This window comes from Dasypus novemcinctus, chromosome 10 (genome assembly GCF_030445035.2).
Source record: "Dasypus novemcinctus isolate mDasNov1 chromosome 10, mDasNov1.1.hap2, whole genome shotgun sequence".
NCBI classification, from domain to species: Eukaryota; Metazoa; Chordata; class Mammalia; order Cingulata; family Dasypodidae; genus Dasypus; species Dasypus novemcinctus.
The window spans coordinates 2,987,759-3,002,118 of NC_080682.1; the positions used below are offsets into that span (position 1 = coordinate 2,987,759).

At 62.1% G+C, this 14,360-nt stretch overlaps 1 protein-coding gene across 2 annotated transcripts in view; it reads right to left on the reverse strand.

Moving 5' to 3' along the window:
* Positions 1–8,317: 8,317 nt before the first annotated feature.
* OSBPL5 (oxysterol binding protein like 5) overlaps positions 8,318–14,360 on the reverse strand; it is a 70,144-nt gene continuing 64,101 nt past the window's right edge. The window contains exons 15-22 of one of the 2 annotated variants that reach the window (XM_058304991.2): positions 13,861–13,958; positions 13,517–13,606; positions 13,296–13,432; positions 12,734–12,919; positions 12,376–12,502; positions 10,939–11,065; positions 10,366–10,468; positions 8,318–9,461 (exon numbers count right to left, since the gene is read on the reverse strand). In XM_058304991.2, coding sequence (XP_058160974.1) covers positions 9,329–9,461; positions 10,366–10,468; positions 10,939–11,065; positions 12,376–12,502; positions 12,734–12,919; positions 13,296–13,432; positions 13,517–13,606; positions 13,861–13,958 — 1,001 coding nt within the window. In that variant the 3' untranslated portion in view covers positions 8,318–9,328. Of the gene's footprint in view, positions 9,462–10,365; positions 10,469–10,938; positions 11,069–12,375; positions 12,503–12,733; positions 12,920–13,295; positions 13,433–13,516; positions 13,607–13,860; positions 13,959–14,360 lie in introns of both variants that reach the window. The other variant, XM_058304990.2, reaches the window with a different exon arrangement.

Genomic DNA, 14,360 nt, shown 5'->3' on the forward strand with positions numbered 1-14,360 from the left:
TTTGCCCACGTGACCCTGCAATACCACTACTGGGTATATACCCAGAAAAACTGAGAGCAGTGACACGAATAGACATCTGCACACCAATGTTCATTGCGACGTTATTCACGATTGCCAAAAGTTGGAAACAACCCAGGTGTCCATCAGCTGAAGAATGGATAAACATACTGCGGTATGTACACATGATAGAAATTATTCAGCTGTAAGAAGAAATGAAGTCGTGACACAACAACCTGGATGAACCTGGAGGACACAAGGTTGAGTGAAGCAAGCCAGCCACAAAAGGACCAATACTATCTGATTTTGCTCTTATGGACTCAATACAATGAGCAAAGTCTTAGAGTCACTAGGTAGACCATAAGTCATGGGAGAACGGGGTTAGGGAATGGAAAGCTGAGGTTTAACCTGTGCAGAAATGGAAAAAGTTGTTTGTTAATGTTTGGACATAGAAAGAAATGGTGAGAGCATGTCATAGGATTTGCAATTAGCAGTGTTGACATATGGGTACAATAGGAATTTGTTGTTCGATGCTTTCTTTTTTTTGGAGCCATGAGAAAGCTCTACTATTGATGGAAGTGATGAGTGCACAACTCTGTGCATTTGGAACCAAATGCCATTGATTGTTCACTTTGGATGAATTGTGTATTTATGAGCAAAAAATTAATAGACCTCCCATGTGGTAGGCAGGATCTCCATCATTTGAGCCACATCTGCGTCCCTAAAATTTTTTTTTAAATTAAAAAAAAAGGATGAACTGGTCTACCATCTAGAATTAAAAGAAGTGTTTGTCTTGGTACTTTGGGGCTCATTCAGGCCTTTCATCTTTTGCTGACACATTTGAAGGGAAACTGTCCTCACTAATTATCAAGGCACTTAAACCTGATTTGGGAAGTTGGTTAAAAAACATAAACTTGAGTAAAAGCTCCTGCTTTAGATAAACTCTTTTAAAACTCTGGATCAGGATAACACTGTTTTTCTTTAATTAAAATCACAGCTTTGTAATAATAGCCACTCTAACAGGGTGGAATAAAAAAATTATGTAAGGACCCCAATTGCCATTGTAATGAGAATCAGTATAAAACTCGAGGTGCCTGCAGGGAAGCAATGCCGAGGATACCACGAGCAGCTGGAAGGTGGAGAACGAGGTTGTCCACTTTCAGAGGGAAACACGGCGCACGGGGCCCATGGAAGCCCCAGTCTGAAACGGGCTCCTTTGTGCTTTAGCTAAAGGAAGATACATTTAAACTAAAAGAGCTTGGGGCTCTACTTACCCACCATGGGGAAGTTGTTTTTTTTGGGGGGATGTAAATATTTTTTAAACAGTTTTATTCACACAACATAGAATCCATCCAATGTGTCAATCAATGGCTCTCAGTACAATCACGGGGCTGTGCATTCATCACCACAGTCAATTTTAGGACATTGTCATTGTTCCAAAAAGGAAAGCCAAGTGCCCCTTATATGCCCCATTATTGCCACTTAGCAGTGGTGTAGTACCTTTGCTGTAATTGGTGAAGAATATCACAATATTAGCGTTTAGTGAACTGGAGTCCACGGTTTACATTTGGTGCATTTTCCATGTGCCCCCCTATTAACTAACTCCTCGTCACACTGACGTACACTTGCTCAAGTTCATGGGAGAACATTCTTATATTTCCATTAACCACTTTCCTCTTCCAAAATGGGGTCCCTGTGTTGTACACTCCCACGATTCCTCCTCTAGCCTCCTTCTAGAGATGTACCCGACCCTAAACTTCCTCTTTCAACCCAATCACACTCATAACTCAGCGCTGCCAATTACACATAGTAACGTGCTACTGTCCCCGCTATGCATTTCCAGGCATTACAATCAACCTTATTGAAAATTTTGCAAAAATTAAGCATGCGCTCCCCATTCTCTACCTCATTCTATCTCCTGTAAACTGGATTCTAGATTTTAACTCCATCAGTTTGCTCATTAAACTTCGTTCATTTTTGTGAGATCATACAATATTTGTCCTTCTGTGTCTGGCTCATTCCGCTCCACCTAATGTCCTCAAGGTTTGTCCATGTGTCACCTGCTTCACGACTTGATTTCTTCTCACAGCTGCATAACGTTCCTTCTTCCAGCTGACTCATATTCCGTCATGTGTGCCCTCCACACTGTGTTTCTCCATCCATCGCTTGGTGGACGCCTGGGGAGTCACCATCTTCTCTGCCTTTGTGAATAAAGCTGCCATGAAAGTCAGTGTAGAAATGTCTGTTCATATCCCTGCTTTCAATTCTTCCACGTCTTTACTTAGTAGAAGGATTGCTGGATCCAATTCTGTCCACTGGATACCTTGGTGCTTACACTCCTTATATTAAACGACTGTAAAATGTCATCGGGTGTGCCTTCACGTATGCTTAAAAATATGCTCGTGCCACACAAACATAGAGTATTTTATGATAAACTCTCATTAGAGATTCCACTTTCATAAAACAGTAATAAGTTAAACACATTCTTTGTCTTTTATGTGTTGTCTCTTTTTTATTCCATAGACATTTGATTTGGTTTTATTCCAAAATTTTCCTGAAAACACTTGCCATCCTCTAGAGGCCGAAGAGTTTTTTTTTTTTCAAGAAAAAATGTCCTGTCTGAACCCCCTGGAAAGGGCAGTGCCAGGTACTCTGCGGTGCCAGCTTCCAAGGACATTGCCTAAAGACCTTGAAAATCACACCCTGCAACCGGCTCAGGATTTGGGAACATCCGGTGGGAACCACCAAGGGGGGCTGTAGGGGCCCCGCGCGCCCCCCCGGCTTTGCCGCCCCCAGCCTCACGCCGCTGAGTCCCCGTGGAGCCCCCGAGGGCCCAGCAGGGGCGGCCGCCGCGCGCTCGGGACCCTGCCCAGGGCGGGCTCCACGCGGGGCCTCCGGGCGCGCTCACAGCAGCGAGCCGGGGCGGGCGGGCGAGGGGCAGGGGCTCCCCCACGCCGCCGGTGCCCGCTGCGCCCAGTGCGGGCCCTTCCGCCCCAGCGCCCACCTCGGCCCACCTCCGCCGGGCCCCGCCCTCCTCGTCAGCCTCTCGGGGCGCACGCTCAGCCCAGCCCTTTCGGGGAGTCAGGGTCCCTGCATCCCCCGCGCCCTCGGGGAGCAGCGGGGGAGCAGCGGGGGCCGGGGGCAGGGGAGGCAGGCCCGGTCCCCCTGCTGCAGGCCCCTCCCGGCCCCGCCTCCTGAGGCCTCCCGGGGGGCGAGCTCAAGGTCTCGGGGGTCCCGGGAGGCCCCATCCCCCTCGAGGTTGCGGAGGACCGAGGCTTCCCGGCCTCTCAGCGCTGTGGCGTCTGGGGCCCGCGCGTCATCCCCGATGTCTTGGGGTCCCCAAATCCCCTTGCGGGCAGAACAACCCAGTCTGTCCTTGCCTCTTCCCCCGCCCACAAGTTCTCTCCGAGGTCTGCCCTGGAGCCCCGTGCACGGGTGGGCTGGGGGCTGGGAGGGATCCGGGGGCGCCGGCAGTCCTTCAGGCCATCTTCCCTTATCTCAGGGTCCCGAGGCGCGGGGACTCCCCTCTGCCCGCAGGGGGGGGCAGGACACAGCCCAGGGAGGGCAGCGGGGCCTCTGCCACCCCTCAGCCCCCCCCCCCCGCCCACCCTCCTCCAGCCCCCCACGTAGAGCGCCGCTCAAGAGGGCCCGAGCTGCCGGGCGCAGCGCTGGGCGGAGCCGAAGCCTGGGGCTGGAGCTGCTCCCACCTTCCCTTCCCCACCAGAAGCTTCCTGCAGCGCGGAGGAGGGCCAGCTGGGAAAGTGGCCGCAGCTTGGGGCTTAGCGCTGGGAAGCGACTTTTCTTGACGTGACAAGGAAGTTGGCTTCTCTCCTGTCCGTTGCAGGAGGGGCTTCAGGTTCCAGGGTTGGGTTAGGGTGGGTGGGCTTGGGGTTTGTACTGGGCCAACGGGATCAGCCAGGGCCTCGACTGGCTCCCTGGGTCGTGGCCTTGCACGGATTTCAAATTTCAGATGAGAGGAAACTCAGGAGGGCGTTCCAAGAGGATGGGGCGTGGGGTGTGGTCTCTGATGAGCCCCTGGGCTGCCCCTATGTCAGGGGCTCTTAACCAGGGGGCTTGGGACCCCCAGCCGGTCAGTGGGGAGATGTCAGCGGGTCATGAGCTGGAATGGAAAAAAGCCAACTTCTCTTTATTTTCTCTGACCTCTACCTGAAATCTAGTGTTTTCTCCACTTATGAAATACGCAATCAGTTTCAGTAGCGTTCATTTCAGATCACATCACAGCTGTGGCATGTATGGAAAATTCGCTGATTCTCCCCCATACTTCAAAATGACGGCGCTTGTTAGACCTGACGGGGCTGAGTGTCATAAAACTCTGCTGCTCCACTCTGAGAAGGGGCCCATGGTTTTCACTAAACTGGCACAGAGGTCCATGGAACAAAAAGGGCTGAGAACTCCGCCCCTAGAGCTTGTAGGAATTTCTTCTCTCCTCTTGGTCTTTCCTGCCCTTGGGCAGCTGGACTGCAGATGTCGCTATTCCCTCCGTGTCCGCTAGAGGGCCCCGGTGCTCCCTGGCGGGTGTCGCAGGTGCTGCTCCGGGAGCGGCGCCCAGGCCCATTCCGCTGCTTCTCTCTCAGGGGTGTCGTTTCTAGAACCAGGGGCTGCGCGGTGGCACGTACGACTCGTTCACCTGAGGGACTTTGTAATGTTATGACTAAGAGGGTCACAGTGCCCTGTTAGGACCTGTCAGAGCCAAGGTCCCTGCCGTCCCCACAGCTAACCACAGACGCAGGTTGGGGGGGGCACTGGCGTGGCTCCTGCCGAACCCCCTCCTGACTGTCCTTCAGAGGTCACCGCCGGGCTGCCCCCCAGTGCACACACACCTCCAGGAAGCCAGAGGTCGTCTCCCGCCAACCGAGCCTTTCCTTTTTTTAGTTACAATTAACTTTACTTTTAGAGAAGTTTCAGATTTAGAGCCCCCCCCCCCCCCCCCAGTTTTCCCTGATATTAACATCTTACATTAGGGCTCTAGGGATGTCTGGACCCGCCGGCCAGGCCCACAGCCTCAGAAGTCACCACCCCCTCGGCGGAACCCACTTCCCCTGTATACCACAGTTATACTAATTTTCACTTCCCTGCTCATGATGCTTCTACTCCTTTTAGTGGATCCTATAATTTTCAAGACACTTGCTAAAGTATCCTGAAGAGACTTAATTCTTCACCTTGTTTATATGCCGTTTGAGCCCCAATGCCCATAGAGTTACAGCTAACTGCAGCCCTCCAGCTCCTCGGGCTTGCTCTGGACAACTGACAAAACAATGATGAAGGAAAAGTCCCCCAAGCAAAAACAAGAGTACCCCAACTGCAAGCAAAACAGTTCCTTCCACCTGCAACTTGAAGTACTCAGAACAGAGGACACCATCCCTAATGCCAGTTGGTTTATGTTTGGAGGTACTTGGCATTGAACCCAGGACCTCATACGTGGGAAGCAGCGGCTCAACCCCTGAGCTAAATTGCTTCCCAATGGGCGTCGATGTTTTCATTTGTCTGTTTTTAGGAGGTTCTGGGGATCAAACCCGAGACCTCGTACAGGGAAGCAGGCGCTCAACCACTCGAGCTCCATCCACTGGATTTGGTCGAGCTGCTGTGTGCAGTTCCGACCCTTCACGGCTAGAGCGCTGACGGCTGCCCCGCTGGGTGATGGCTGTGCTAACTCCCAGCCGCCTTCCCAAGGGCATCTGGGACCTTCCAGTGAATCTTCCAGCACAGGGGCTGCCTCGCCCAGGGGAGCCAGACCAAGTGTTCTCGGGGAGCGGATGTAGCTCAAGTGGCTGAGCACCTGCTTCCCACCTACGAGGTCCTGGGTTCAATCCCCGGTACCTCCGACACAAAAAATCCTGTCCCGAGGTGGCCACTGCAAAGCCGGCGTGTCCTTCATCAGGTGCAGCCCTGCGCAGGGCCAGGCTCAGGCCAGGTCCCCAGAGGGAGGCCCTGAGGCAGCAGGGCCACAGGCGGAGGCCGGCGACCTGGACAGGGAGGCCCGGCAGGCTGTGCTGCGGGCGGAGGAGCTACGAGGGGCGCCCCGGTGGCTCGGGGCCCTGAGCTTCCGGCTCAGCCCCTGGAAACCATTTCTGACTGACACAGTCCCTGCGCAGTGGAAGGACAGACAGACGCCCGGACGGGACCAGTGCAGAAAAGGAGGCCTCGAGAGAGACAAGAAGTGAGGAGGGGACGGAGGAACAGAGGAAACCAGGGGGCGTGGCAGACCCAAAGCGAAGCTCCTGGACCGGAGCCCCGAGGAAAGCCCGTCCCTGCCGCAGAGGCGGGCGCCGGGGGCCTACCTGGGCGGGGAGTCTCCTGGAGCGCAGACATCAGGGCTCTGCTGGGGGGCCCCGTCCAGATCCCGGGGGACCCCTATACTTGTCAAAAGACAAACTGGAGGGAGCGGGGGTCGCTCATGCAGTTGATCACCTGCTTCCCACACGGAGGTCCCGGGGTCAATCCTGGCCCTGGTACCTCAAAAACAAAAAAACAAAACAAAAAAACCCCACAAAAAACAAACAGAAACCCAAGGAAAACAAAAAAGACCATTGGAGGCGAGTTTGCAGGTAACTGCATTTTATTTGGGACAGTTCAAAAGGCAGATCATTAGCAATAAAACGAAGTAACTCCCAGCGTCTCGGGATGGCTCTCGATTTTATAGACTAAAAGGAAATGAACGCGACGAGCTGATTGGACAAGGGTTTCTCAGTCTTACAGGGCTGGGTTTAGGGCAGGGACTTTTTGTTCAAAAGTGATGAACTTGGGGCTTGATTGGTTCTTGCTTTGCTGGGGCTTTGAATTTAGAAAGACATCGAGAGGAAATTCCGGGGGAAGTTGCGAGGTGAGCAGGGCACTGTGGTTTATTTTATTTCTGCTCTGGGGGGTGCCTGGGGCTTTCTCGGCACAAGTTTTAGCCTCTGGATTGGGGAGACTCTGCCTGGCGGGCGCAGGACGACTGTGGGTGCAGCACAGAGCCACGCCCATCTGCGGCCCCCCGGACCCTGCTCCCCCTTCTCATCTAGAGAAGCCACCTGCGTCCTCCTGCTGGAAGCGTGGGGGAGTGGGTGCGTGCCTCGGTTGTACTCCCGTGCACGGGCGATGCGGGCCTCGGTTCTTCTCCACCACGGATGTCCTGCCCTGGGGGTGCTGCCCCTCCAGCTCAGAGCTGGAAGGGAGGGGCTGCAGCCGGAAACTGGGGCGCAGTGCCGGCCCCTGGTGAGCCACATCCTGTGGCACCTCCGCTGCCCCATCGCCCCAGGGTCTGTGCGCACAGCCAAGGCCCTGCAGCAGGCACGTCCCCGGAGCCGCAGCCGTGGGCCTCGGGTCCCCTGTTCCCAGAGGACTTGCACTTGGCTTTGTTAGCGCTGCTGGAAGGCTGCTCCCTTCCTTGCCGGAGGGCTGGCTTGGGCGAGGTGGGGGCGGGGTCTTTGTGGGGGGTTCCCCAAAGGCAGGGGAGTCAGGGTGCTGGGGTGGGGCTCGAGGCCTGACTAGAGGGAGTGGACAGCTGAGCTCCCTGACTTAAAGGGAGCCAGGTCCAAGCAGCCCTCTGTTCTCCGGTGGCAGCATAGCTCTGCGGAGGGAGCACTGTTCTCTTGGGGGTAGCACCATGCTCTGGGGGTGCGCTGCCCTGTGGGGGCCTGACCGGGGGGCTGAGGTGCAGGGAGTGAGTCTACCCTGGGGTGCAGAAGTGGCCTCTGGGCTGACTCGGCCGTGCCTGCCTGCCTCTCGCCGGGCCCTGGAGGCTGAGGTTGGAGGTGGGGGACAGGGAGGGGACGGTGCCCCCTGCATCCTCCGGGGCTCGCCCCGCAGCAGGCACTGCCGCCGCACCCCTCAGCCCCCTCCTGCCTCTCCTCCGTGCACACGGTGCTGGTGCTCTGGCCCCTTGCCGGGTGGGGCGTCAGGTGCCCCCACGCTGCCTCTGGGCCTCCTGGGCCGTGCCAGCAGCGGGCAGGCCACCTCATTTTGATGCTGGAGGCCGCTTGGACCAGAGCAAGGGGCCGGCTGGGGCTCCCCGCAGAGGGCAGTGACCTGGCAAAATCGGCCTGTGTCAATCCTTTTCTGTGCACTCCAGTCTCAGGGGCGCCCTGGATGCAGGGCACCCTCCTGTCTGGTGTCTCCAGCTGGTTCACCACAGGCCTGATGGGACCCCACCCTCCTGGCTCTTGGTCCAGGGGGGAGGGCTGATCCCTGCCAGCTCTGCAGCTCCCTCCCTCCTCTCTGATCTCAAGGCACCTTGAGCCCCACCCTGCCCCCTGGTGGCTTTGCTTCTCCCTGGAAAGGCACCCCTGGTTTCCAGAAGGCCCCAAGAAGAGAACACGCAGCGTGTGTGTCGGTTTATTTCAATGCAGAGCGCATGAACGCGTTCCCGACGGGGTGGGGGAGACGAGATCGTGGATAAAAAATTGGAAAACGAAGTGCTCGGTTAGCTAGATGACACCGCCACAAGGTAGTTTAAGGCTCTGTATGTCTCTGGATATACGGGAGATGCTTGCACACGCGCACACGCATGCGCTCAGCGGCACCTGTCACGGGGCCGACGCCAGAAGCCAGAGGCCTGCGGTAATACTGCAATTACCTTAGCTAAAAAAGTGTGACACGGGAAGACTGTGCGTGGGTCACAGCAAGTTACCGACCTGAGCCCTCCAGGCCCGGTGCCGGCTGGGCCCCTCGCCAGGGCCCCGCACCCGCCATGCACACCTGCACAGATCTGTGTGCGCAGGTGCGTGCCGGGGTCAGTGCGTGCTGGGGCCGGTGCGTGCCGGCTTCGCGTCCGCACAGCACCAAGGCTGAGGGGAAACGGAAACGTCCTCCCAGAGCAGCGGGGCCCCCTGCGCCCACCCGAGGCCCCTGCACGCCGAGCCCTGCCTCCGAGGGCAGTGTCCCGGGAAGGGACGCCCGTGCACCCGGGCGCGGGCCCCCCCCCCCGCGAGTTCCAGCTGGCTGCGGCTTCCGGCGGGCTCGTCGGGGTCTCCCATGCTCCCTCCCGCGGGCGGGGGTCCCGGGCCCCCACAGGCCCTCCCCACGCCCGCCTCCGTCGCTCCTGCCAGGCAAATGGGGGCCCTGGAAGCGCGCAGCGAGCTAGCCGGGGCCCGGGGCGCAGGAGGAGCTGCGTTTGGCTTCAGCGCTGAGGCCGGGCAGGGCGGGGGCCCGGCAGGCGAGGCGGGCGCGTCCCCAGGAGAGGCCCCGCGCCCCCGGCCCGCAGCGCCCTTGCCCGGGTCCCTGCGGCGCCGTCCAGCCGCCGGGAGCCGCCGTCCGCAGCGGCGCAGGCGTGAGGTGCCGGGGACTCGGCCCGGCCCCCGGGGGCCCCGCAGGCGCCGCGCCCCGACGGCCCCTATGTGAGGACGTAGTTGAGGAGCAGCTGGCAGGCCAGGAGCACACAGAGCACGCACCAGGCGCGGGGGCTCTGCAGGAGGCCGGGGCCCGGGCCGGCGCGCGCCCTGGAGCTCAGCATCGCTGCCAGGTGCCTGCAAGGACAGGGCTGTGCCACTGCGCGCTGCGCCCGAGGGCGCCCTGCGCGCACACGGGGGCGGGGTGGGGGTGGGGACGGCCAAGGGTTCCCTGCGCTGCAGGACCACAAGGGAGGCAGAGGGGAAGGGGAGGGGGCGCCGGCAGGGGGCGGGCCAAGTGCTGGGCGGGGCCGAGGAGGGGGCTCCAGGGACCAGAGGCCCTGCTGGGTCTTCTGGGCACACTCTGGGGAGGAGGCTCCGGGGCTGTGGGGAGCTGGGCCTCTGGCTCCAGAAGTTTCCGGCTCTTCTTATCCGCCCCCAGCCTCTCCCTGAGGCTCCTCTCGTGGTGCTGGGTGGGCTGCTCGGACCCTCCCTGGCTGGCACAGCCTGCCCTCACCTGCACCACCTGTGCCCAGAGGGCTTAGCCCTGCCCTCAGGTCCCTGCCTTTTCCTCTCTGACTGCTCCCTCCTGCTGCACCCTCCTCCAGGAAGCCCGCCCTGACTGCTCTCAGGGCCCTCCCAGCCCAGCCAGGAGCTGCGGGCCCCCCTCCCCACCCCGAATGCCTTCCTTGGGCTCTGGGTCAGGGGTGGGGTGAGGGCAGAGGGGAAACTGCAGGGACCCTAACAGCCACCAACTGTTCTCTGGGTGCCTGGTGCCCTGCTCAGCCTTTCCGGGATCCCCACCCCATCCCGGGGGTGCTGACGTCACCTCTGATTTACAGCTGGGGAAACTGAGGCACAGTCAGCCTAAGCCTGAGCTCACAGACTGGACTGGAAGCCAGGGGAGCCTGCGGCCCAGAGGGTGGCTTGCAGGCTGTCCCTGTTGTGTTCAGTGAGCTGCCGAAGGACCCTGGGGACCTGCTGGGAGCCCCTGGACCCAGAGCCCCTCCCCCGGGCGCCCCTGCCCAGGAGCCGGGCCTACCTGTGCAGCTCCTGCTGGGCCTCCCGAATGGACAGCACGGCCTCGTGCAGCGCCCGCAGCCTCTGCGCCTCCTTCCCGCACCGAGGGCATGGGCTGCCCCCGCCTGAGACCACCGGCGACCACCGCAGGACCCGGGAGGGCGAGACGGGGAGGGGTGAGTGAGGATGAGCAGCCTGTCCCAGGGCCCCAGGCTCCACCCAGGTCAGGGTGCGAGGATGCCCCAAGGGGCTGTGTGTGGAGGGCCCCCCAGCTCCCCTGGGCTCTGGAAAGCCCAGCAGTGGCCCAGCAGTGGCCCAGCCACCAAAGAGGCAGGGACGGCGTTAGACCAGCCACCGGGGGGCCGCGGGGAGCCGGAGGGCAGGGACAGACGCGGGAGGGCACCCTTACCCCGAGGCTGCGGGCACACCGAGACTGCCCGTGCGTCTCCCCCGTACCCCTCCTCAGCCCCCCAACCCGCAGAGCAGGGCGCCCTCGGCCTCGCCACCCCCTGCGGGGGCCTGGAGTGCCTGGGGCCGGCCCTGCCCTCCCCTCCCATGGGGTCGGGGTCCTTGGAGGCCACAGGGCAGGGCTCACCCGGCGAGAGGTCGTCGTCCTCGTCCGAGAGCTCGGGACACGACTCGGGCGTGGAGCCGCTGCTCTCGGTGGCCTGGCTGTGGCCCGAGGGCTGGTCGCTGGCCTTGCGGAGCCGGCGTCCTGGGCCCTGCTGGGGGAAGGAGCCGCCGCAGCTGGGGGGGTGCCACATGGCCCCGCGGTCCAGCCCTGGGCTCCGGGAACGTCCTACTGCGCTTACAATTCCCTCCGGCAGGGGCTAAAGGGCTTCCGTGGAAAGTTCCGGACGGGCAGCCTCTAAAAAGTCCCTGGAGCCCGGGAACAGCCAGGGCGTGGCTTGTCCAGGGGCCATGACTAGAGTCAACAAGGACCCCAGACTCGCCTAGAGTCCAGGGGAAAATGCAGGGAGACTGGCAGAGCTGGTTGCTGCCAGGCTGTGAGAGCCCCCATCGCAGCAGCCTGCGCCCCGGGGGTGGGCTTGGGGTGGGGGAAAAGGAGGGGCTGGGCAGGTGGATGAGCGAAGAGGGAAAGAGCTGGACAGGTGAGGCTGAGCCGGCAGGTGAGGCTGAGCTGGGCAGGTGAGGCTGGAGGGTGCATCAGGGATGGACCCACGTGGAGATGGGCTGGGGGAGGGGTCCAGCAAAGAGCAGGAGGAGGGGGCAGCCCAGCCTGGGTCTGGCCTGATGACCACAGTTCAGCACGCAGAGGGGTCAGCAGGATGGGGGCTGGGGCCGTGGAGGGCGTGGCTTCCTCTCCGGCAGGTGAGGAGCCCCACAGACCAGCCACGCCGTGGCCTCTTGCCTGGTGGCAAAATCAGAGCCGCGGGACAAAGTGGCCCCCCTCCAGGTTCTGGCTCCCTTGACTTCTCCGTCCAGGTCACTCCGGCCCTTTTCTCGGGGGGCTTCCCTGGCAGCCCCCCTGCCGCCTTGCGCAAGGCCTCCACTGCTTGCCCTTCTCCCAGCACCTGCCCCTCTGGCCCACCAGGCTCTGCGCCCCCTCCCCTGGGCGGGTGCTGTCCTGGCCCCTGCACGCAGGGCCCACCTGGCGGTCGCAGGCTTGGTGGCGCACCTGGAACCCAGAACACGTGCTGGGGCGCCACCTGGTGGCTGAGCCGAGCATGGCAGCAGATCCCAGCGCCCTCACCAGGCCCCTCCAGGCTGTGGCCAGGAGCCATCACTGGCGTTTGTGTCCCTTGTCATTCCTTGCCCGAGCCTCCCTGACTCTCCTCCCGCCCCTTCAAGGCCGTGAGCTGTGCAAACCCCGGCTCCTCTTCTGCCTGCCTGGGCGAGGCCCTCGGCTGCTCTGAACCTCAGTTTCCCCGTCTGTGGGGGGGGTCACGGGCTACTGACAGCACAGAGGGTGCTTGAGGGAGAGAAGGGCTGGGTGGCGCCTGGTTGGTCACACCCCTGGCTCCCCGGGCTCCCCTTCCGCTGCCCGGTCGGCCCCTCCCCGGGCACTGACCTTGAGCGTGGGCCCCGGGCCACACAGGAAGGGGGTCCGGCCGACTGTGGGCTCCCGGCGGAGGGTGTGCAGGACCCCGTCTTGCTCATATTGGGCGACGTCCCTCGTGGGGTCCCAGGGGCTGTGGCTGGAGGGTCCGGAGGCATCCGTGGGCGGAGGTGGCAGCCCTTGGGGCAAGGGCTCCCCCCCTTCCGGCCCCCCAGCAGTGGCCGGAGCCCTCCGGGCAGCGCCGGGCCGGGCACCCCGAGTCAGAGGCCCCGCCCGCAGCCCAGGTTCTCCATCGCCCGCTCTCTGGCCGGGGGGGGGGCAGGAGGGAGGGGAGGGTCCGCCGGCCCCCGGGCCGCCCGTGCGCCCTCACTTCTCATATTTGTAGCGCCACTCCTGGGTGGCGGTGTCCAGCTGGAACAGCCGCGGCCTCCAGGGCGCCAGGCCCTGCTGGTGCTCGCGGGCGCGCTGCCGCTGCGCCTCCTCCAGCGTGAACTTCTCCTGCGTGGCCCTGTGCTGGTCGCCCGCGCCGATGGCCCTGGTGACGTGCTGCCAGAGCCTGCGGGGCAGGGGACCCGCTCTGAGCCGCCCACCTGGGAGCAGGGCCTCTGTGCCCTGGATGGGGCCGCCAGGGGCCTCTGCTTGATTGCCCTGGCGACGGGGAGCTCACTGCCTCGCTGGGAACCATTGATTCACCAGGCGACGGTCCCTTCCCAAGCCCAGCTGTCACTCCCACCTGCCGGCCCCTCCCTGTGGGCTCTGGGGGTCACCTGCCCGAGGCAGCCCTGGGGGACCCCCGAGCCTGCTCCTCTCCAGGGCCGACCCCCAGTCCCTCGGGCTCCCCCCGCATGCCGTGTGTCGGCGGCGAGAGGCCCAGCCTGAGGCCTGCCCTCCCCGCGGGGGACGCTGCGCTCCCGCCTGCCGGGGGCCCTCACCTCTCGGACTCGAGCTCCGTCTGCTCGTCCAGCAGCACCGTGCGCCGCGTCAGCCTCCGCCGGCGCGTCTCCGCGCTCGGGCTCCAGAAGAGCTCCGCGCCCCCGCTGCCCTCCTCCTTGATGAGCACCTCTCCGTCCTGCCCGATGGCCCGGGAGGGGGTCAGAGGGGCTGCCCGGGGGGAGGGGGACGGCACCTGCCCGCGCCCCCCAGGGGGCCTTACCCAGTGTCCCTCGAGGCTGGCCAGCACCTCGGCCCCCGACACGATCTTCCCCGAGATCTCGTTGATGCTCGCGCTGCCCCCGAAGAAAGGCTGCAGACAGGGGGGTCTCGGAGGGTCGGGGGAGCCCGTCCTTGTGGGGCTGGGGGGGGGCACCATCCCTCCCCCCAGTCCGGAGCCACAGGACACGCTTGCCCATACCCCAGGCTAGGTCCGGGGACGCAGGGTCCCCACCGGGCCCCCGCACACCCTGGGAAGGAGGCTGGCGTGCCCTGAGCTGGGGGGACGGGAGGGGATTCCCAAGCACCCCCCGCCCCTTCCCAGCCTGGCTCCGCGGCCGGCGCTACCTTGAGCTTGAACTCCAGCTCGGTGCGGAGGTTGTTCTTGTCACACTGCACCGTCACCTTCCCGCCCAGCTCCATCGTCATGGTGCCGTACAGAATGCCTGCAGGGCAGCGGGGTGGGAGGGGGTGGGTGGGGGCAGGCTGGCCAGAGGGCCAGAGCCTGGGGGCGCCTAGCTGCGCAGTGACCCGGGAACGGGGCGGTCCTGCCCGGGGAGCGCCCCCACCGCTGCTGGGTCCACCCCTCCTGGAGACCCCTGATCGGGACCCTCACGCCCTGCGAGAGACCCCCTGCCTGTCCTTCTCCCACGGGCCCCACTGTCCCTGCTCAACCCCAGCCCCTAAGGGCGGCCGACCCTGGCTCGCGCCTGCCTCACAGTGGACACTGGAGCCGAGGAGGGGCTGACATATTTTTTGGAATTAATACATATTTTTTGAATCGACGAAGGAAAGAAGGGATCTTCCAACACCTCGCCATAAAGAGGACAATGTTAGCAAAGGAAAAA